The 24,180-nt window shown below is 48.5% G+C and overlaps 1 protein-coding gene across 8 annotated transcripts in view; it reads left to right on the forward strand.

Moving 5' to 3' along the window:
* PUM1 (pumilio RNA binding family member 1) overlaps positions 1 to 24,180 on the forward strand; it is an 82,022-nt gene that overhangs the window by 36,873 nt on the left and 20,969 nt on the right. For all 8 annotated transcript variants that reach the window (XM_088459996.1, XM_088459998.1, XM_088459999.1 and 5 more), the window contains exons 15-20: positions 6,278 to 6,545; positions 7,495 to 7,624; positions 15,161 to 15,295; positions 15,948 to 16,085; positions 16,215 to 16,340; positions 16,777 to 16,898. In XM_088459996.1, coding sequence (XP_088316122.1) covers positions 6,278 to 6,545; positions 7,495 to 7,624; positions 15,161 to 15,295; positions 15,948 to 16,085; positions 16,215 to 16,340; positions 16,777 to 16,898 — 919 coding nt within the window. The remainder of the gene's footprint in view (positions 1 to 6,277; positions 6,546 to 7,494; positions 7,625 to 15,160; positions 15,296 to 15,947; positions 16,086 to 16,214; positions 16,341 to 16,776; positions 16,899 to 24,180) is intronic.

A 24,180-nucleotide genomic window follows, 5' to 3' on the forward strand; every position in this document is an offset into this window, starting at 1 on the left:
CTACATCTCTCCCCCTACTGAATAACCCCAATACCTACCGTCAGGATGACAGCGGTCGGGATGCTGGAGCTGGGATTCACAACTACATCCCATTTATTTAATATATATTATATTATTATTTTCTACTTCAGGGTCCATAGGGGGTCCACAGGGTTGACCTTGGGGTATAGGTTGGGAACCAAATCCGGGCACCACGCAGTTAAAGCTTTTAGCTCCCAGGATGCACTGGGTCCACTCTCCCTATAACCCCACCCCCAAGCCAGAGGCACCTCAGTTTAAGTTGGTGCCCGGCCGGAGTCGGGTCACCGTTAGCGCAGGGGGAGCTGATTAGCAGCCCCTAAGCTTATTTTATTTTTTTAGGGACAAAGTTTTTTCCATGGACTTTGGACTCTTCAGAGCGGCAGCGTCGGACTGTCCATAGGACGTCTAAGCTGCCGCTCCGTCACCCCGCTGGCGCTGAGACGCCAGTACAGATCTGGGGATCTCAGCGGGACCCCAGAGTCTGTACTAGCCGGACTCTGTGGGCGCCCAGGACTGCTGCCGGATCCACGGGGAGCAGGTAAGGTCGCGGATCACCGCTTGCGGTGATCCGCGCATTTCAAATGCAGTCCTGTGCCTCCGGTCTCAGGGGACAGACCGGAGGCGCCGGCAGTGGCGGCGGGCCCCCCATACCCCGTGTGTCCACTAGACCACCAGGGACTTAACGATCGGTGCAGGGAGCCGGCGTCCCGGGGGTTAATAGCCGGCCAGGGGAGGCAGCCTTCCCTGTTACAGCGGCTCCTCCCCTCAGCTCAGCGCGCCTTTCAGTATCCATAGTCTGGCGTCGCTGAGCTGCTTCCTCCGCGGGCCACGCTTCTTCTGAGGTCTCCAGCGGCCATTTTATCTCTGTGGTGCAGCAGAAATCTCTCAGGATGGCAGTGAGTCCAGTCCCCCTGCGTACCTCACCATCAGGTCAGTGTACACAGCACTGTAGCCTTCCCAGACACTGAATCTGGGCAGTTGAATGCAGTGTAATAGTGCAGTATATTATATGACATGTTTATGTATATATGTATATATCTGCATTGTATGTGACTTATGCTAGTGCTGACTGTACTTTATTCTCTCACCTGTCAGTGTATATCTATCCCTTTTCTTTATCTGCCCTAATACAGCTGTACTTAGGGTGGTTCTGAGACCTCACATTTATATACTTGTTAATATTTGTGTGGTTTGTCACATACTGTTGCGTGCTGCACGTTGCCATATTTTAGATGGAACTGTGTGTTGCATACGCTGAAAATGGGTCCCTGCAGCTAATTTTTGGCATCAGTCAGGACCAGTATAGCGCTGCTTAATATTTCCGCCAAGATTGGTCAGATATGTCTGACCAGGAGATAGAGCGTTATACTGCACCCATTTTTACTATCCTGCAAGTCATGTGCTGCAGGTGTTAGTGCGGAGGATTTGACTCATAAAGGGTTCTGTATGTGGCGTCATCTGGTGCTGGCCTCTTTCACGACCCCCTTGGGCGGTTTGTTTTCTCGGGATCCTCTCAATTGCGGATCGCCGGGCGGGCCCCATTGTTGTACCTCACTTGGGGTTACTTCACCATACTGCCCTTTTCATCTCAGGGTATCTCGCAGCTTCTTGCACTCTTCCCCTGTGACACAGACTACCGCTCCCTGCAGGGGTTTTTCGCAGTATATGAATTCCCCCTGGTGCCACAATAGTCTGTCATTCCCCTTGCAGAGATTACCACAACAGCCACCCTGGGTGGATGTCGTTTTCTACGAAACGCTAATTGGCGTGGTTGACGCCCTGTGGTTACTTCCCAGTTGGCTCTGCCGTGAACTGGGTACTGTTCGGGGCTCTTTCCCTCTTACACGGGGGGAAGCCTATTTCAGGTATTATTATCCCTGCTTTAGGGCTGGTAGCAGGTCCATTCTGGTTAGAGTGAATGTTGACCTGCACCTGTATCATACACCCTCAGTATTGCGTGCCTTCGGGTTCCCTGTTGCTGACTAGCGGGTGGATCGCATAGCGGGACTCTGGCTGTTGCCAGATAGGAGGTGTTACAACAGTGTTTGGCCTCCTGTCCCAAATTCCCTGAGGGTCATCACGAGCCCCTCCTGGGGGGGATGGGCGTGTTACTCGTCTGATTACAGACGTTACTACGCCTCCCATTCCTGCGTGGTCGGATTCTTCGGATCCGTAGGTGGTAACTCTGCCTGAAATCAGTATACTTGCTTTCAGGAGTTGTTACCCATCCTACCATGGCTATAGCATGGTTGGTTAATACTATTGCATATTGGGTTGATGCATTTGTAACGTTTTTTCCCCTCCAACACGTCGGGGGTTCAAATGTATTTGGTCGCTCACGTAATATATGCTGTTGTCATAGGTGGAAATGCCTATATTGGATACCAGTCTCCTAACTTTCAGAGTTCCGGCTGCGACTGTATCCTCCGTAATACCCTATGGCTGCGCTCTGGGAATGCAGAGGTGCAGATACCATCTTTAGGGTTGATATTGTTTGGTCCTGACCTTGACAAGATTGTAGTAACATTGGCAGTATTACTAACGACAAGTTTACCGCTTTCAGCTATGCCCACTACAAGGCCTCAGACTAAGTCTGTTAAGTCTTTTTTGTCCTCTGGGTCAGCCTAAAGGTCTGTTTCTTTGTAGACTGTCGGCATCTACAAGGGCCGACATATCCAGTACCGAGCAGGCCTGGACTGCCAGCCGATCCTGCTTCTGAACCTACGGATATCTCTTCAGCCTGACGGGACAGGCCTACAACTGGGAGATACCGATTTTCTCAGTTCGCCCGGTATTAGTGTCAAGTTGCCGCGGCTACGTGGGTAGGAGGGTACGCCCTCTTTACAAGGGCCTTACAGATCCAGAAAGCTATGCAGTTGTTGCGGTAAGCGGAGCTAATTAGGCCATCCCCACTATCTCAGTGAGGGACTGGTTGTTCTGCTTTCTTTCTGGTGCGGTGGCTGAATGGTCCTCTTTGGCCTATTCTCTGTCTCAATTCCCTGAACCAGTTCCTAAAGCTACCTGGGCTCAGGAGGAAATCCCTATGCTCCATCATACGATGTTTGGAACCTGGGGACTTTATGGTATCACTGGATATACAGGACGCGTGCCTACGGGTACTTACAGAGACCTTTCCTCAGCATGGGCTGAGGTTTGCTGTATCACAGCAACACTTACAATTTTTCGGGCTCTGCCTGTTGGGGCTGTCCTCAGCCCCACAGGGGTTTACCAGCGTTTTGGATTTTCTGACAGTTCTTCTGTTCAGTATATCCCAATGCTCCTGTACCTGGACGGCCTCCTGCTCTTAGCGGGATCACCGGGGTACTTTACGGCCAGGTCAGGATGACTGTGGCTTCTTCAGGGTGCAGACGTTTAATCAACGGGGAAAAAGTCCTCCCTGCATCCCTCTCTGGGTATTCTTCATCTAGGATCCCTGCTGGATTCTCAGAATCTGAGAATTCTTCTGGCGTAAGACGGAATCTCCTCTCTTCCATTAGGAGTACATGGTTGTCTGCGCAGTCGACAGATGTCTTTACACTCTGGGATGCATGGTGGAATGGGCTCAGTTCCATTCCAGGCCTTTCCATAATTGGCTCATCTCCAGATGGAATGAGTTTTTTCTGTCGGATAACTGTTCAAACGATGATGCTCTCTCCGGAGGCAAGTCGGTCCCTGTCCGGGTGGCTATGGCCATCTCGTCCAGGGTTTTCTTTGCTATGGACAGTGTCTGGATCGAATCCTTTTCAGTGCAGTTGGACGTCTGTCGATTCCACCCTGTCAATTAACTTACTCTGGCATAACTCTTGTTTCCCGGTGAACCTGAAAAGGTTCAGTCCGACAGGGTCAGGACAGTGGCTTCCTTTTTAGCAACACTGTTCGTTGGGTGGCAATGACAGGTATGTCACATATTCGGACATAGTCCGAGGGTCTCCTCCCGACCATCTCGGCAGCGTTCATTTCAGGAGCTCTCCATTGGGAAGCGGGAGTCCTCAGCCGTCACGACGTGCATCCCGGGGACTAGTCTCTTCCCCAAGAGAGGTTTCATCTCCTGGTGAGCAGGGGGGGCCCCCCTGAGGTGACCCTCATGGCCTTCTGACTTTATCACACTATGGTGTTACAGTTCAGCTTTGGGGATTCTGAAGCAACCTTCAGCGACTCTTTGTCGGTGAAGTGGTCCTTCCACTTTGTGTACCTGTGTTCTCCGGTCTCCCTTCTTCCTCAAGGTCTTTGGAAGTGTTTTCAATCGAGACGGAGATGCTTTCCTGCTGGTGGCTCCTGATTGCCCCAGATGTCAGGGGTACTTGGATCTTCGGAGTCTCTACATCGATACTCCATCCCTGATGCTTCACTGCCCGGACCTGTTGTCTCAGGGTCTTTGGTTTTGCCTTGGACCTGGGTCGTTTGTCTTTGACTGTGTCCTTACAGTGGTCTTACGGCTTCCCTGGCTTTGTCATCGTTGGAATGATTAGAGCACATGGATCAGCTTTTGCTGGGACCTACCACAAACTGTGGCAGCCATAAATCTTATGGTATTGTACCTGTCGATACAATCCTCCGGTGTCCAGGATTTCCAGATATTCTGGCATTCCTTCCGGCTGGCTTGGGTTTCACACTTGGCCTGGTCTTCCTGACAGTGCGGATCTCTACACTGTCAGTATGGTTAAGATATGGAATTGCTCCACTCTGGTATCCAGTTCATCCTTTGGAGTGTTTTCTTGATTATGCCTCCATTTGTCCTCCCTAGGGACTCCTGGGGAGTAAGTAGTGGTTCTTCGTTACCTCCGGGGACAGTCAATGGAACCGCTGGTTGTGATAGCCATTACATGGTCTATTGCTTAGGCTCTCTCTTTCTCTCAGGGTGTTTATATCAACCAGGAGAGTGTCTGAATTGGGAGCGTTCTCATGTGGCTCCCTCTTCTGGAGGGCATCATGTCAGGGTGGGAGTTGCTCTCGCCCTGTGTTGCTTCTTAGTGGTTTTCAGGTTCCATATTATTCTGGAACTTATGGTACGGCCATTCTGTCCCCAGTCCTCTCGGCTGGTGTGGCCTCATTGACTGTGGTCTGGCCTCTTTGGATTTTTGTGATCCGTTCAGGTTCCTTACGGAAATCGGACTCCTTATTGGTGGTCTGAGATTTCTGGTTTTCACAGGAAAGGATGGCCGGCCTATAACCAAATGTTGGCTGGATGGCCTCGTAGGTCTTCCTCAGGGGCCTACCCATGGGTAGGCCTTCCTGTTGTTGATGCTTGTTTTTTCTCGGGCCATGTGTGCGGCTCGCTGTGGCGCCTCGGCTGTTTTACCTTACTAGGTGGCCACGTGGTCTTCTGTCCACACCTTTTTAAGGTTCTAGGCATTGGTTTCCTTTGCCTCTCAGGATGCTTCCTTTTTGGCGACGGATTCTCCTCTCAGCACAGGAGCGTCCCCACCCTTGGTTGAACTGCTTTGGGACATCCCCAAGGTCAACCCTGTGGACCCCCTATGGACCCTGAAGTAGAAAACAAGAGATATGGTAAGAACTTACCTTTGTTATCTCTGTTTCTACGAAGTCCATAGGGTCCACAGGGCGCCCGCCCTGACGCACCTGGCTTCATATGGGCTGTGTGGCTGGTCACCGGTTTTCCGTCTCCCATTTCGGTGAGTATGGTTATTGAGTGTTCCAGTTTTCTCTCTCTTTTTCTCTCCTCCTCCGGCCTTTGGCTACTTACAAACTGAGGTGCCTCTGGCTTGGGGGTGGGGTTATAGGGAGAGTGGACCCAGTGCATCCTGGGAGCTAAAAGCTTTAACTGCGTGGTGCCCGGATTTGGTTCCCAACCTATACCCCAAGGTCAACCCTGTGGACCCTATGGACTTCGTAGAAACAGAGATAACAAAGGTAAGTTCTTACCATATCTCTTGTTTTTTATTATATTATTATTTTATAGGAAATCTGCCCTCACATCCTCATAAGGACACATACGCAGGGTGCTCCTCTAGAGAACATAGCTTCAGTGTTCCAATAAAGTAGTCCAGTATTAAGGGCATAAAAACCCAAATGAGGGCACTTATAGCGATCAGAAGAAAAAAGCCAAAGTTTTATTGTTCAGACATCACCAAAGTCGACACTTCGACCCCGGAGGGTCTGTCAAGACAGGTCACACAATAGCATCAATCCAGCTTGGTTACACAGAGGGCTTTTATCTTCTGATAAAAAAAAAAAATATATATATATTATTTAGAAGAAAAATTATTGGCAATTCACTGTATTTGTTTTATACCAGGCGGCCTGACAAATGGCAGTGGACGTTATATATCTGCTGCCCCAGGAGCAGAGGCTAAGTACCGCAGTGCAAGTAGTGCGTCAAGCTTGTTCAGCCCAAGCAGCACCCTATTTCCCTCTTCCCGACTCCGATATGGCATGTCTGATGTGATGCCATCAGGGAGAAGCAGATTGCTAGAGGACTTTAGGAACAACCGCTATCCCAACCTTCAGCTCAGAGAAATAGCCGGTCATATTATGGAGTTTTCTCAGGACCAGCATGGATCCAGGTACAGTGCATTCCTAACTTGTTAAATGTTTTGATCATAGAGCTCCTCACTTAACATTTTTTAAATATTTTGTTTATATATATAAACAAATTTGCAATAGCAATACTAATAAAGGAAAGCTATATTATTGGATAAAAGGGAACAAATAACACAACAGCTATAAGAAGTCAGATTTTCACTTTTTTATGTTATATGGGATATTAATTTAACTGAATCTTACCCCAGAGAGGATAAAAATGAGGATAGCTTCTCTTTGGCTGCACAATAGATATCTAACGTAAAACTTCAATTTGCGGTGAGCTTTATGTTGTGTAGTAATGAACTAATATAGGAAGAGACAATTTGATGGCGCTACTACCTGAAATATATACACATAGCACACTGTTAAAATACGTCCCTTAATGCGATTTTCCGGTAGAAGAATATCGGGACTGTTGTGGTTCTGTTGCTTTAGAAGTTCGCTCAGCAGACATATATAAATAAAAACATCAAAGAAAAGAAACAATGTGTAGTAATTTATTTTATACGAAACAGTGTAAATTTTCTGTTTTTCGCACTGTATATAACTATAATAGCATACCCCACTCACTAAAGGAACGGGGTATATCTATACATCAAGGTATCTTTTTGTGGATAGTTTAGTCGATGTTCAATACACAGAAACCGTTGTCCTTTATAAAAAAACAAGCTCTGGGTCAGCGTACCCCAACTCACAAAATATTAGCAGTGTATATTCCCATCATGGTATCTTTTTGTAGAGTGATTCAATATAGCGTACCCAAACTCACATGAAGTTCAGAAATATAGTACTCATCAAGGTATCTTTAGGGCCCAAAATGGAGGTGCATGCCCCGACTCACATAAAGCATAAGAGTCATCAAAAGGTATCTTTCACAGTATAATTGTAATAGCGTACCCCAACTCACTCTGTTATGTAATGGTTTAACAGGTTTATCCAATTGAAGCTTGAACGTGCAACTCCAGCAGAGAGACAGTTAGTATTTAACGAGATCCTGCAGGCTGCCTATCAGTTGATGGTGGATGTGTTTGGAAACTACGTCATACAGAAATTTTTTGAGGTTGGTTTTTTGGAGCCGCTTTTTTTTTTTTTTTTTCATGTCTGTTTACACATGTATTTGGCATTTAACAAGATCTCCCTGTACATCCACAGCACTATATGAATGTGTTGTATATGTGTTTGAATTGGAAGTGAGTCTTGTAAAATGGTCACTGTATCCATTTAGCCATTGTTGAAGCCTGTCTACTAATACCAGACAGTTGTGTCATTTGGGAATGTTTTGTTTTGGTTCTTTGCCTCTCACTTTAAAGATGAACAGTTTTTAATGTGCGAGCACATGTGCATCAGCATTCAATTGGCCTATACTTGGACATCCCTAGAGTAGTCCCTAATATGGAGTAGGATGAGGGATTGTCAAGGTAGACTTGAGTCACAACCTCAACCTACAGATGTGTCCACATACATCTAGCCTCCTAGCACGTGAACAACAGCCCTTCTAGTACCGCGACTCATTAGCATTGAGTGTCTTTTTGTCCTACTTTTTCCCTTAAAATGCCTCTGACACTAATGTATCTTTTTGCATACTGATATAACTGCAGTTGTGCACAGAATATAGGCATGCCACATATTTTAATCAGCAGAAAATGCTTGTGCATCCTATTCGCTTTGTGAATAAGAAGTATTTCTACTTCAGGGCCCATAGGGGGTCCACAGGGTTGACCTTGGGGTATAGCTGGATCTGGATCCACGGGCACCACGCAGTTAAAGCTTTCACTGCTCCCAGGATGCACTTGGGTCCGTCCTCCTCTATACCCCGCCCCTGAGCCACAGGCACCTCAGTTTTAGTTGGTGCCCGGCCGGAGTCGGGTCACCCTGTCACATTGGGGCTGCAGGAGCGGGAAGCAATCGGGAAGCCGACTGCCTATATACCGGCAGCCGGCTTCCCGACTGTCTTATCCCGGCAAGGGTGAAATGCCGGGCGTCTAGATGTAGACGCCCGCATTTCCCCGACGCCGGGAGACCGGCGCCCGGCGTCACGATCGTAGTGATGCCGGGCGCCGCGAGCAGACAGCCGCGGGGGGGGGGGGGGGGAAGAGGGTTAGGTTTAGGGCTCCCGGGGGGGACTTAGGGTTAGGCACCCCCCCGGGAGGGTTAGGGTTAGGCTAGGGGGAGGGAGGGTTAGGGTTAGGCTCCCCCCCGGGAGACTTAGGTCTAGGTAGCGGGGAAGGGGATGGTTATGGTTTAGGCACTTAGAGGGGGGATTAGGGTTAGGCACTTGGGGGGGGAAGTTAGGGTTAGGCACCCCTAAGGAGGGTTAGGTTAGTGGATACCGGCGGTATTTCATACCCATTCCGCAGGAGCAGCCCCTAAGCTTTATTTTAAAGAGAAAATGTTTTATTTTTTTTCTTCTTTTTTTACACTATTAGAGCGGCAGCATCAGACTGTCCTTTAGGACGTCCACACTGCCGCTCCTTCTTCCCGCTGGCGCCGCGACGCCAGTACAGATCTGGGGATCGCAGCGGGACCCCAGAGTCTATACTGGCCGGGCTCTGGGGACTCCCATGACTGCTGCCGGAAGCGACGGGGATCAGGTAAGCCGCGGGCCGCCGCACATACTTCATATGCAGTCAGGAGCCTCCGGTCCCTAGGGACAGACCGGAGGCGCTAGCAGCGGCGGCGGGCTCCCCCTCTATAGAGGAATACCCCGCGTGTCCGCTAGACCACCAGGGTGACAGGCTGGAAGCAGGACCGGCAACCCGGGGGGTTAATTGCTAGCCAGGGGAGGCAGCCTTCCTTGTCTAGCGGCTCCTTCCCTCAGCTCAGCACGCCTTTCAACACGCAGTCTGGCGTCGCTGAGCTGCTCTTATCTCTCGGCCACTCCTCCTCTGAGGTCTCCGGCGGCCATCTTCACTGGCAGGCATCGCAGACTCCCAGGCAGTATCAAGTGGACCGGTCCCCCTGTGTACCTCTCCCCTGATAAAGGACAGTGTACACAGCGCTATAGCCCTCCCAGACGCTGAATCTGGGCGGTTGATTGTAGCGGAAGGTGCAGTGAGTAATACTTCTCTGCATTGTATGTGACTATTGCTAGTGCTGCCTGTCTGTGACTTATTCTCCATTACTGTCAGCTTATACCTATCCCTTTCCTTCTCCTACGGCCCGGCAGGTGTGTGGGGGAAGGGCGTTTTCTGATACCCTCACTTATATAATTCACGTATTTGTGGGGTCAGTCACATACTGTTGTGTGCTACACAGTACCATATCTGGGCTGTTTGTGTCGCATACTGGTGAGTGTGCGGGTGTTAACACCGTAATTCTTCTGGTGATACGTATTTCTTGTGTATTTACTGTATCATGTCTGATTGGGAGACTGAGCGCTCTGTGGTTCCTGTGCTGTTTTCCTGCAGACGCTGTGCTGCTGGAGTTGATGGGGAGGACTTATCTCAGGATGGTCTGTGCGGGCGTTGCCAGCTGGTACGGGGCCCCTCCAATCCCCCTGTCACAGGACCCTCCTTGGGCGATGTTTTCACAGGTGCTGGCGTCCATTGCGGACCAGTTATCGGTCCCATCAACGGTCCCTTCTAGGGCGTTGCCCCAGCCCACCATCCCCCATTCCCCGGGTATTCCGCAAATATTGCAGTCTCCCCCCGGGGCTCAGACTGTGGGTCCTTATTCGGGACTGCCTGTGTATGTCCAGTCTCCTCCAGGGACACGACAGTCTGTGGTGCCTTTTCAGAGTTTTGCTCCGACTGCTCCTCCACCTTGGGTGGATGTTCTCTCCAGCTCTGTTCAGAGTTTGGCGGCCTCCTCCTCGGCGTTTCAGTCGATGTTGCAAAGTGATGTGCCACCAAGGATGCCCAAACATCCTGTTGTGAGTTCACTGGCTGCGCAGTTGTCGGACTCGGAAGTGTCCTCAGATGATGGAGAAATCCATGAGGACTCTGACTCTGATGCCGTGGGGCAGGAGGTGGAAGCTAAGTCCTCCATTAATGTTTCAGCCTTAGTTAGGGCGGTGCGGTCTATCCTACATGTAGAGGATGATGCGCCGGTCCCTAGGTCGAAGTTTCCTAATTTTAAAAAAGCCAAGGTAACTTCGAATGTGTTTCCCCTGTCTGATCAATTAACGTATCATATGGCGGCGGCCTGGCAATTACCCAGTAAGAGGTTCCATCCACAGAAGAGGTTGGCGTCAAATTATCCTTTTCCTGAAGCTCATTGCAGGAAATGGGAGACTCCACCGGCGGTGGATTCCCACGTCACCCGCTTGATCAAAAGCGCGACGCTGCCATTGCCGTCTATCTCCTCTTTGAAGGATCCCACGGACAGGAAGGTGGAGACTTGTTTAAAGTCCATTTACTCTCTTTCCGGGGCGGTGGCTCGCCCGTCCATGGCTATCTCCTGGGTGGCTAAGGCCATTGAGGCCTGGGCCAATGCCTTGGAAGATACCTTTCCTGATGATGCTCCGGATATCCAGAGAGCGTTAGTGGGACAGATGCAGGATGCAGCTTCCTATATCGGGGAAGCATCTTTGGATGCCAGCCTGCTAGGGTGTCGGCTGCAGCTGTGTCTGCTCGGCGGTCCCTGTGGCTGAGGTCCTGGAGGGCTGATGCTGACTCTAAAAAGGGTCTGGAGGCCTTGCCTTTTAATGGGGAATTACTATTTGGTCCGGATTTGGACAAAATAGTTGATACTTTGGCTAAGTCCAAGTCGGCTTTCCTCCCATCGGCCTCTGCGCCGGCTAAAGTGAGGACTCTGCCTTTCGGTCCTTTCGGGTTCCGGGTAAGGCCAAGGGTCAGTCCTTCCCGAGACATTCGGCGACCAAGGCCGCACCCAAGCCCAAGAAGCAGGCATGGAGTGCTCGGCGCCCTTCTTCCAAGCAGGAGGATAAACCTGCTGCCTGATGGGACGGGCCTCTCTCTGGGGGACCCTAGAGTGGGAGGCCGACTTCTCCAATTCGCCCAGTGTTGACACAATACCACCACGGATGCCTGGGTTCGAGAAGTAGTCTCTCGGGTACGCCCTGTCTTTTCGGTTCAGGCCGCCCCACCAGTTTTTCTGCACGAGTCCTTCTCTGGACAAGACCAAAGCTGTCCAGATTCAGGTAGCTATAGAATCCTTGCTACAAGCAGGGGTCATTGTTCCCGTTCTGCAGTCTCAGCGCGGGACGGGGTACTATTCTACTGTTTCTGGTGCAGAAACCCAATGGTTCTCATCGCCCTATCCTGAATTTGAAGTCTCTGAACACATACCTCAGGGTTCCCAAGTTCAGGATGGAAACATTACGTTCCATCATTCTGGCGATGGAACCCGGGGATTATATGGTCTCTCTCGATATCCAGGACGCCTATCTCCATGTGCCCATAGCACCGGCACATCAGCGGTATCTGAGGTTTGCTATACTGAACCATCACTACCAATTTCGGGCGTTGTCTTTCGGCCTTGCCACGGCTCCGAGGGTGTTCACCAAGGTGATGGCAGTTATGGCTGCCCACCTTCGAGGTCAGGGTATACGGCTGTTGCCGTACCTGGACGATCTTCTGCTGCTGGCAAGCTCCCCGGAGGTGCTTCTTCGACATCTCCACCTGACCATTGCTTGTCTTCAAGCACACGGGTGGTTGATAAATTGAAAGAAGTCCTCTCTGGTCCCATCACAACGGATGGTCCATCTGGGAGCACTTCTGGATTCTTGTCAACAAAGGATTTTCTTGACTCCGGAAAAGGTGTCCTCCCTACAACTGAGGATACACCGTTGCTTGAGCAGTGGCAGAGTGTCGGTCCATTCGGCAATGAGAGTCCTGGGATCCATGGTGTCGGCATTCGACATGGTGGAGTTTGCCCAGTTCCATTCCAGGCCCCTGCAGGGGCAGATTCTATCGGAATGGAACGGGATACCTCACCGGATCCGATCCCAGATGCTGGTTTTGTCCCCGGAAGTGCGCCGGTCTCTGGCTTGGTGGCTTCAGTCAGCTCATCTCGTCCAGGGTCGCCCCTTTTGGATCCCGGACTGGGTTCTGCTTACGACAGATGCCAGTCTCCGGGGTTGGGGGGCAGTGACCGGCTCGATGTCTCTTCAGGGCCGTTGGTCGGCGGAGGTAGCCGCCCTTCCCATAAACGTTCTAGAGCTACGGGCGGTGTACCGTGCTCTACTGTCGTCAGGCACCGTTCTTCACGGAAGAGCAGTTCAGGTGCAATCGGACAACGCTAGCTGCGATGTCGGAGGTGTCTCAGATTTTGGCTTGGGCGGAGTGCCACCTTTTGGTAATCTCGGCGGTCTTCATCCCGGGAGTCTTCAACTGGGAGGCGGACTTCCTCAGCCGTCACGACGTGCATCCAGGGGAATGGTCGCTTCACCCAGAGGTGTTTCAACTTCTCGTGGACAAATGGGGACTGACTGAGAAGGACCTGATGGCCTCCCGTCACATCTGCAAGTTGACCGTGTACGGCTCAAGGACAAGAGATGCAGGCGCAAGCCTAGTGGACGCGCTGTCGGTGAAATGGATGTTTCACCTAGCGTACCTGTTCCCTCCGATCTCCATGCTACCTCGGGTACTCAGGAAAATCAAACAGGACGGGGGCACGTTTCTGCTGGTGGCTCCAGCGTGGCCCAGACGTCCTTGGTACTCCGATCTCAGGAGCTTGTCCGTAGACGCCCCGTTCCTTCTGCCTCAGCGTCGGGACCTGCTGTCTCACGGGCCCTGCCTTTACCCGGATCTGGGTCGGCTGTCTTTGACGGCGTGGCTCTTGAGACAGCCGTCTTAAGGTCCCGGGGGTTTTTCTACCTCTGTCATCGGTACCATGCTGAGGGCGCGTAAGCCTGCCTCTGCACGGATTTACCACAGAGTGTGGCACACTTACTTACAGTGGTGTGAGTCCAGAAACTTTGATCCTCAGGTGTTCAGGGTTTCTAGGATTTTGACATTTCTACAGTCAGGTCTTGACCTGGGCTTACGCCTTGCTTCCCTGAAGGTTCACGTATCTGCTCTGTCTGTTTGGTTCCAACGACGGATCGCTACCCTGCCTGATGTTCACACCTTTTTCCAAGGTGTGCTTAGGAGTCAACCTCCCTTTGTGCCTCCAGTGGCTCCATGGGACTTGGCGGTGGTTCTTCGGGTCCTGCAGGGACCTCCCTTTGAGCCTCTTGAGTCCGTTGACCTCAAGTGGTTAACACTGAAAACTGTGTTTCTCCTGGCAATTGCTTCAGCCAGGAGGGTATCCGAGTTGTCCCCCCTTCCAGGACAGGGCCGTGCTTCGTATTCGTCCTGAGTTTTAGCCTAAAGTAGTCTCTAAGTTCCACATCAATCAGGAACTTGTGGTACCAGCTTTTCAATCTCCTGATCTTACAGCTGGTGAGGATTCGTTGGACGTTGTCCGTGCTCTGAGTTTATGTTGATCGGACGGCTTCTGTAAGAAAGTCCGATTCCTTGTTTGTCCTCTTTGGTTTTTATAAGAGGGGTTGGCCTGCCAACAAACAGACGTTAGCCCGTTGGCTTTGTTCTGTTATTAGGGAGGCTTATATACAGGAACGTTTACCTGTTCCGGCCTCTGTTAAGGCTCATTCCACTCGGTCTGTGGGCCCTTCTTGGGCTGCTAGCCGTGGCGCCTCTGTTGTTCAGCTGTGTAAGGCGGCCACCTGGTCTTCCATTCAGACCTTTTTGAGGTTCTATGCGTTTGACACCTTTGCCTCTCAGGAAGCTTCCTTCGGGCGAAGGATTCTCCTTTCTGCTCAGGAGCGTCCCCGCCCTTAGTTGAACTGCTTTGGGACATCCCCAAGGTCAACCCTATGGACCCTGAAGTAGAAAATAAGAGATATGGTAAGAACTTACCCTTGTTATCTCTCTTTCTACGAAGTCCATAGGGTCCACAGGGCGCCCGCCCTGACGCACCTGGCTTCAAATGGGCTGTGTGGCTGGTCACCGGTTTTCCGTCTCCCATTTCTGTGAGTATGGTTTCTTGTGTGTTCCAGTCTTCCTTCTCTCTGTTTAGTCTCCTCCTCCGGCCTTGGCTGCTTACCAACTGAGGTGCCTGTGGCTCGGGGGCGGGGTATAGAGGAGGACGGACCCAAGTGCATCCTGGGAGCAGTGAAAGCTTTAACTGCGTGGTGCCTGTGGATCCAGATCCAGCTATACCCCAAGGTCAACCCTGTGGACCCTATGGACTTCGTAGAAACAGAGATAACAAAGGTAAGTTCTTACCATATCTCTTTGTTTTTAAGGGAAAAATTCGCACAAACAGATGCTCGGCGCTGCAGTCTCTCACGGCGCTCGCGCATTTTGTGTAATGAGGATAGATGTATGTAGACACATCTGTACTGCTTGCCAGGCTTTCAGTTACTGTTAAATCCAGTTTATACTGAATATATTAGCACTTGAAATCAGAGCTCTTATTTACGGAATTACAAAAAGGAACAGGAGTGGATAAAAAATGTTCTGCAAACTATATCTTATACTGGGGTAAGGTTCTGTTTAAGTTTTGGTGTATTTTAATGGGCTTGCATAAACTGCATGGTAGCAGCCCTAGGAAAAACCTTAAAGTTCATACACAATTTATTATAAATTTCCCCAATTAGGCAAATAAATTGCTACTATTAATTTTGCAGTTTGGAAGCCTAGAACAGAAACTAGCACTGGCAGAACGAATTCGTGGGCATGTTCTCTCCCTAGCTCTGCAGATGTATGGATGTCGGGTGATTCAGAAAGCTCTGGAGTTTATCCCACCTGACCAACAGGTCATTGTAAGTAAACCTGTCGCAAACATGTTTCCCTGAACACCATTCCACAGAGCAGTCAATGGCTCTTTCTAATCCACATACCAAATCAATAGATCAGGCCTGGCCGGCCTGTGGCTCTCCAGCTGTTGTGAAACTACAAGTCCCAGCATTCCCTCCCACAGATCAGCTGGTAAAGCGTGAGGGTACCACAGGATGGCCAGGCCTGCAATAGATGCTGCAAGTAAATGCTTAATAGGCCCATTTATGGTATGGATTTAAACCTGTTTAACCAGCCCGATGACTGTTGAAGGTAAAACTTACTGACATTTATGCAGCTCACCGGAATCTGCAAAGCTCATGAATTGAAAATAAAACTTGGTCTTGCGTTTTACCTCTATCCTTCCCTTCTCATATCACTGACACCATGAGACTACCCCTTATCATATGTAGCCTTGTTATCTCTAATAGAATTACAACGGGGACTAACTTTCTCCTGCACAATCAGCACACACTGCTGGTGAAACGCTATGTTCACTAATCTGTCGGGGCCACGTCAAAACTGGAGCCCGTGTTTTTTTTTGTTTTTTGTTTTTATGTGAAGTGCACAATAAAAGCAAGGGTTGGGTACATACATCAGCCATTCAATATGTCTGGCATAACAAATTCTCTTTTGCAGAATGAAATGGTTAGGGAGCTGGATGGTCATGTTTTGAAATGTGTGAAGGACCAAAATGGAAATCATGTTGTACAGAAGTGTATAGAATGTGTCCAGCCGCAGTCTCTGCAGTTCATCATTGATGCCTTCAAGAGTCAGGTTTGTGAGACCATATGGGGGTTATGTATGATTGTGGGACATTTGCAAGTACTGTCCTCACTGATTTTTGTAAATGTTTTTTAATTTTTTTGTGACCACTGTTAGGCTCACAGAACATTAATATTACAGGTGTTTGCACTTTCCACGCATCCGTATGGCTGCAGAGTGATCCAGAGGATTCTCGAGCACTGCCTTCCTGAGCAAACCCTGCCTATTCTGGAGGAGTTACACCAGCACACGGAGCAATTGGTACAGGTAAAAGACAATAGATTTGTTAAGAAGTTGGCATAAAATGTGTTTTACATCATGTTGGATATATGAGCTGCTTTCTGCATCAATATGACAGAAGTCTGCCATTACCACTTCCCTCCTCACATCTGGATTCTGGCCCGTCATATGCAGTTTTGTATTCCTGATTATCAATACCTCAAGGCAAACACACTCCTTTCCTGAAATAAGTTGTGCTGCAGTTATGTGATTGGGTACAGGTTATCCGGTCCCTGCCCATTTTAAACAGGGGACTTACAGATGAGCATACGTCAAATCCACCTTAAAAACTACTCTGCACGTTGAACAACATTAGAAAATATTACCCCATTAAGCATCTGTATACTGCACCCCACTGACTATAATTACATAAATTGATTGCGGTTTTCCTTTTTCTAAATACTGTGTATATTTCTGGTCACAGGATCAGTATGGGAACTACGTCATACAACATGTTTTGGAACATGGCCGACCGGAAGACAAGAGTAAAATTGTTGCAGAGATTCGGGGCAATGTCTTGGTTTTGAGTCAGCACAAGTTTGCTAGGTATGTATTAATTTAAAGCAAGTAGACTTGCCCTGTGTTCTATTTTGCATATGTATACATATGTATGTACACATGTATGTACACGCGTTTATGTGAAAATAGCATCTCTTATGGTCTTAAAAATTGAGTTAGCTGCCTGTCTCTATCGCGCTCTGTCTGTATATTGCTATAAGTTAACATCAAACACTTAATGCTGTCATCTCTGTATCTCTCTACTATCTCATTTTATGTAAAGAGGATAGTCTATATGTATATCACTAAAATGGTCTATTAAAGTAGTCGCTGAAATTCTCTGTGTATTGTATGGTTGTCACGAAGAAGGATCTGCATTGTCACTAGAAGGCTTACTGAATTGTATGCTGGTCATTAGATGGTCCTATGAGTATTGCTTTGGTGGTTACTAGTATACTCTCTGTATGGCAGTCACAAAGAGGCTCTTTGTATGATGGTCATTAGGAGGCTCTCTGTATTTTTGGTCACAAGGAGACTAAGCTATTATACACTAAAATGATTTCTGTACTGTACACTGTTTGGATACATATTAAATGTGTGTATACAGCCATGGCCAAAGCTTTTTAGAATGACACAAGTATTGGTTTTCACAATGTTTGCTGCTTCAGTGTTTTTAGACCTTTTTGTCAGATGTTACTATGGTATACTGAAGTAAAATTACAAGCATTTCATAAGTGTCAAAGGCTTTTATTGACCATTAAATTAAGTTTATGCAAAGAGTCAATATTTGCAGTGTTGACCCTTCTTTTTCAAGACCTCTGCAATTCGCCCTGGCATGCTGTCACTCAACTTCTGGGCCACATACTGATTGATGGCCGCCCATTCTTGCCTAATCAATGCTTGGAGTTTGTCAGACTTTGTGGGGTTTTGTTTGTCCAGCAGCCTCTTGAGGATTGAGGACCACAAAGGGATTAAGGTCTGGGGAGTTTCCTGTCCATGGACCCAAAATTTCTATGTTTTGTTCCCCGAGCCACTTGGTTATCACTTTTGCCTTATGGCAAGGTGCTCCATTATGCTGGAAAAGGCATTGTTCCTCACCAAACTGTTCTTGGATGGTTGGGAGAAGTTGCTCTTGGAGGATGTTTTGGTACCATTCTTTATTCATGGATGTGTTCTTAGACAAAATTGTGAGTGAGTTCCACTCCCTGGCTGAGAAGCAACCCCACACATGGATGGTCTCAGGATGCTTTACTGTTGGCATGACACAGGACTGATGGTGGCGCTCACCTTTCCTTCTTCGGACAAGCGTTTTTCCAGATGCCCCAAACAATCTGAAAGGGGATTCTTCAGAGAAAATAACTTTACCCCAGTCCTCTGCAGTCCATTCCCTGTACCTTTTGCAGAATATCAGTCTGTCCCTGATGTTTTTCCTGGAGAGAAGTGGCTTCTTTGCTGCCCTTCTTAACACCAGGCCATCCTCCAAAAGTCTACGCCTCACTCTGCGTGAAAATGCACTCACACCTGCCTGCTGCCATTCCTGAGCAAGCTCTGCACTGGTAGTGCTGCCATCCCGCAGCTGAATCAACTTTAGGAGACTGTCCTGTCGCTTGCTGGATGTTCTTAGCGCCATGAAACCTGCTTCACAACTATTGAACCTCTCTCCTTGAAGTTCTTGATGATCCGATAAATGGTTGATTTACGTGCAATCTTACTAGCAGCAATATCCTTGCCTGTGAAGCCCTTTTTGTGCAAAGCAATGATGACTGCACGTTTCCTTGCAGGTAACCGTAGTTAGAGGAAGAACCATGATTTGAAGCTCCAACCTCCTTTTAAAGCTTCCAGTCTTTACTTAATTTTTGCTGTGAATTTCCTTCCCATGGCCTAATTAAGACATTCTGAAAATTTGGTGATAGTCTGATAAGTAGATTTTGCTCTAGACTGCTTGGCATAGGTGAACCTTAATTATAGAAACCATGTGTAATCATTCATAAATCAGCCAACGTAACAAGTAAGTTGCCTGCTGTTGCTCTGGAATGTAATCTTGCCATGAATAAGGTCCCTGTAGAGACTGAAATGTTGGCTGATTTATTGACACCTTCAGAGGTGTTGTGGGTCCATGACTCAGCGGATCAGCTGTTTTGGTGGTATGAGGGGGACCTACACAATATTAGGCAAGTGGCTTTAATGTTATGGCTAATCTGCGTATATATGTATATAATAAGTGAGAAAGCCTGTCTCTGTCCTTTATGCACAGCCAGAATTTTGGATCTAGCTCCACCAAATTTGGCATGGTGGTGTAGTTTGACCAGGGTTAGGTGTTTGCCTAGGTTTGAACTTTGTCATGGCCACACTGTCACGCAATCCCTAAAAATGGGGACACTCTCTTACTTTACAAAGGTTCCAGTGGAAATCGGCAGTCTGCAAAACACCTACAAAAGTATCCTTTCAATCTCACAGGCTGAACAAGTGTCAAACTTTGATTCATGCAAGTCAATTAAATCCAGAGTTAAGGAGCGTATCCGCTAGGCGATTAAAATGAAAGATTACGACATAGTTACCATTCAGTCACTCATTAATCATTCCTAAATCATGCATCAAAATGTCGCAAAACGACCAGCGATGCGTGCTCCCATCTATTGTCTCCTGAACATGCAGGCCAACCTGTCGATATAGACAGGTTGTGCATGTTCAGGGATGAGGGAGGGTGCCTGCACTGAACGACATATCGTTCAGTGTGGACACATTATCCACTGCACAGGATGAAGAACGATTGCACGATTACAATGTTGTAATCGTGCAGTTGTTCCACTCTAGTGTATTGGATACACACCTTAATTCCTTTTTAAAGTGACCATATGTATTAGTCAGCCTTTACAGATTATGCCACATAGTTGTAGTGCCCCATATAAAACATTATTCCATAGGCAAGGCCAATGTAAACAAAGGCTGCAGGTGTACTTCAGGGTCCAGGCTTCAACCCAGGCAATGCCGGGTATCCCAGCTAGTATGATGTGTGTGGGTGCTTATTTTTCAACGTACATAAGAAAAAAGATAAGTGGAGGAACATGCCAAGGCATAGGGATGTGCAAATCCCACACAAGCAGATACATGAGCGTATACTAGTGCATAGACCACATATACAAATTCAAATATGACATAAGACCACATGCAATTTTGAGGTTTGTGAATTCCAAGCCGATAAAGATGGCAGACCTTCCTAGGGCGTAAACTAAGCAGAGGTTGTAAATATTGGTTAATACTCAAAAACCGAATGTCTTAAGAGACCACATTATTAACTTTTTCCCAGACCTTGTGTAACATTATTGCCAACAAAACAACAATTACTGGAGAGGAAGTTGAGGTGGAATAGGTACAATCCGAAAGCTTCAAGTGAATTTTAGATTTTGTTTAACTTTTCTTAAGTAATTGGGTGATGGATGCTTTTGCAGCTATGAGAATGTGACCGAGCACATTCCTGGCATATTGTGAAACGACTGCTGGATATAGTTGTAGTAGAGCTTACCACTGCAGTTAGAACATTACGAAGACCCAAAACCTGTATTTTTTTTCCAGAAGTACCTAGCACCAGGGCAATCCCAAAAGATGTGTACTTATATCATCAATGTAGCTACAGTTGCGCCAAATCCTCTGTGGTTTCTCTGGGGTGTGTTACATTCTACGGAAAAGTTTATTATCTCTAATAGGGGTATTCAATATGGGAGCGAAAACTCAGTTTTTGCGTTAATATCGCACCTATGACGTCAGTATCGCAGGTTTTAGTTTTACACCCTATTCAATTTCAAAGACTTTTCGCTGGTTCGAAAAGTCTTTGATAAAAAACGGGGATAACTTTTCACCATTGAATAGGTGTCGAAAAAAAAGTGCAGAATTGGGGTTTAGGGGTGCAGGCTTAAAAAAATAGCCTGCACCCCTGGGAATGACCTTTAAAAAAGAACTGTCAAAAAAAGTTTTAAAAAAAAAATAGGGACACCCCAAAAAATGTATTTAAAAATTGGGGTGAAAAAAAAAAATGGGAAAAAATTGTTGAACAATAGGGAAATAGGTTCAGGGCTATTCTGCAAGTATGCGGCAGATGTTTTCTAGAATAGATTTATAGCGGCAGGTGCACAATTGCAGAATTTTTAAAAACTTACTTTAGGGACATCAAAATATGCTAGTACCCATTTTCATGTACCCCAAATTTGATGGGACCACTTAAAAAAACGAAAAAAATAACCTAAGTGCTCTTCTGCAACACTTCTTCAATGTCAGGAAAAAACACCTGCTGCGGCTATTTAAATCCCCGACTTTCATTTACAGGCTAAAACGGGGGTACCCATAGTGATCCCCCATGTTTTTACAACTTTAGGGGGGTCCTACAATTTTTTTAAGGAAAATTTTGTAACTTTACGCAAATCCCACTTCGCAGGCTCCCGTTTTCGTTAGTTTCGAATTGAATACGGGGATAAGCCAGGTAAAAGCTCCGATATGAAACGTAAACTTCGACAGCGAAGTTTACGTTTCATATTGAATTCCCCTCTAAGTGGTTGATGCACATTTTGGACCCCATGAAGAAAATTCTGCACCAGTTACTCTACTTTAGGGTTAAGAAGAGATTAGTTTACTATTTCTCTTGTCATCCATAGGGAACACATGCTTCAACAGTGGGTATAGGTGGCTGAGCTGCAGTCTGGTCACTAAATAGTTGAGTTTATTTTTCCAGCTGCCCAGGCGCTCTCTCCCCTATACACAATCTAAACCCAGAGCTCCAGTTTTGTTTGGTGCATGAAAAGAGCGGGCCCTGTTTTACAGGGGCTGCTTTTAAGCAGCCTAATTTAAGTTGTTTATATATTATTTTCATTGAGCAGGCAGTGAGTCAGCATCCTATGGGACGCTCTCACCGCCGCTCCACAAGCCCCAGTGCCGGAAGCAGCAGCAGTGGTGACTGGGTCAGTGACCTTAGCCGTGCTCCACAACGCACACCACGGGAGGTGCATCGAGGAGAAGGTAAGATAGCTCCCTGCTTGCAGGAAGCTGCACACATAGCGGCTGTCACCGCCAGTGAGAGAGATGAGACCATCGACTGTGTTGGCAGTGAGGGCCCAGGTTGTCTCCTCACCTCCACAAGACCACCAGATTCGCTTTTATGCAACAGGGCACTGCTTACTGTGGCGGCCATTGCCTTGGGGTCCATGCTAGAAGAGCTAAGCAGGCTTTACCTGTTAGCCGCTCCCCCACCCCTTGGTTCGTTCCCTCACAGAAACAATCCAAAATTGGGAGACAGACTTTTTAAGCCGCTAGAACCTTCACTCAGGTGAGTGGACTCTCCACTCAGACGTCATTCAGGTCCTGGTTCATTGCCTGGGGCCTTCCGGACGTCGACATGATGGCGTTTTGACACAACCACAAACTGCCGAGATGCTACTCGCGCATCAGGATCTAGGAGCTCTCCTGGTGGACGCCTTGGAGGTTCGGTGGACCTTCCATCTCATAGATATTTTCCTTTCAATCTCAATGATACCGCGGTCCTCTGCAAATTGAAGTTGGAGGCAGACTCAGTTATCCTGGTAGCTCCAGATTAGACATGAAGGGCTTGGTATGACGATTTTATAAGCCTCTCCATCGAAACTCCGCTGTGTCTTCCTCTATGGCCGGTTCCTCCTATGTCTCAGGCCTGTGCTTCCGTCCAGATCTGGCCCATCTCACTTGGACGGGGTGGCTCTTGAGACATCTTCCTAAGAGCTAAAGGGTTCTCACGGTCGGTCATTCCTACCATTCTTAATGCCCGCAAGTAGTCTTTTGCCATGATTTATCACAGGGTTTGGAAGACATACATTGGTTGGTGTTCAGCTCGAGTCTTCAACCCCAGGGCTTTGTCTTTTCCGAGTCGGATCTGGATTTGGGCCTCCGACTTCACTTGTTAAAAATACAGGTTTCAGCCATTTCTGCCCTCTTCCAGAGCCAGATCATGTTGTTACCTGATGTACAGACTTTTTTTTTTTTTTTTTTTACAGGGTATCCTTCATGTGCAACCACCATTTGTTTCTTTGGGGGCTCCCTGGAACTTCTCTAGTTCTTCAGGCTCTCCAGTCATCTCCCCATTAGCCTTCAGACACCATGGACATTTGCTGGCTTACATGGAAGACATTCTTCCTCCTTACCATTGCATCGGCCAATAGAGTGTTTTCTACTTCAGGGTCCATAGGGTATCCACAGGATACCTTGGGGTATAGGTGTGACGTCAGTCGCTGGGCACCATAGAGTTAAGCTTTTCAGCCTCCCAGGATGCACTAGGGTCCCCCTCCTATACCCCGCCCCCGAGCCAAGGCACCCCAGTTTAGTTTGGTGCCCGGCCGGAGTCGGGGCACCTGTCGGAGTGGGGGCTAGAAGAGCCCCTGAAGCTTTCTTCAATGCAGCTGTGGCTGCACATCTGGATGTACAGCATGGTCAGTCCTGACGTCTTCCCTACACCCCCGCCGGTACCAGAACGCCGGTACCGATCCGGGGATTCTGGTGAGCATCTGGGGTCACAGCTAGCGGTGACCCCAGATGTTCGGGACCATGGCCGGATCCAAGGAGGACAAAGGTAAGCAGCGGGGTCCCGCGGTGGGTCCCCGCTGGTCACATGGTCCTAAGTCCCCAGGCAGGGGGCTCCCTGGGGACTGGCTGCAGCGTGGAGCCAGGCGACCAACCTGCGCTTTCCACTACCCCCTGGGACAGCGGACCGCAGCAGAGCGGTAGCGCTGCGGCGTCCCAGGGGTTAAATGCATGCCAGGGGAGCGCGCCTTCCCTGTCTCACAGCCGGCGCCTCCCCCGCTGCACACAGCCCTCTCTGCACGCTGCCGACTGGTCCTGTGGCAGCGCTCCTCCCCCAGGCCGGCCTCCTCTCTGCTCCTCGGCGGCCATCTTCTCCAGAACGCATGGTGAACGCTGCTGGAAGCCTGGAAGGAAGCCTCGTGGTCTGGGTCCCCCCGCATACCTCTCCTCCGCTGTGGTCAGGTCTGTGTATGCAGCGCTGTGTCCTACCAGGCCCTGTGTCTGCGTAGTTGAGTGATCAGCGCTGTTAGTGCAGGAATTGATTTTCTTTGCATTGTATGTGACTGTGCTAGCGCTGCTGCCTGTAACTTTTCTTCTGTCAGCTTTATTACTGTCCCTGTTCTTTCTGCTAAGCCCTTGCGGTGCTGCAGGGTGGTCTCTCGCCTATTTAAGATATAATTGGTGAGAGAGGTCACATACTTGGTGCCATCAAGTCCGAAAGTGATTTTCCCCTCCGGCTACAATGTACTACGTGTAAAGTACCATTAGCGGAGGGGGAGGGTAGCGCGGAGGG

This window comes from Taudactylus pleione, unplaced genomic scaffold, assembly GCF_031769625.1.
Source record: "Taudactylus pleione unplaced genomic scaffold, aTauple2 ptg000959l, whole genome shotgun sequence".
NCBI lineage: Eukaryota > Metazoa > Chordata > Amphibia > Anura > Myobatrachidae > Taudactylus > Taudactylus pleione.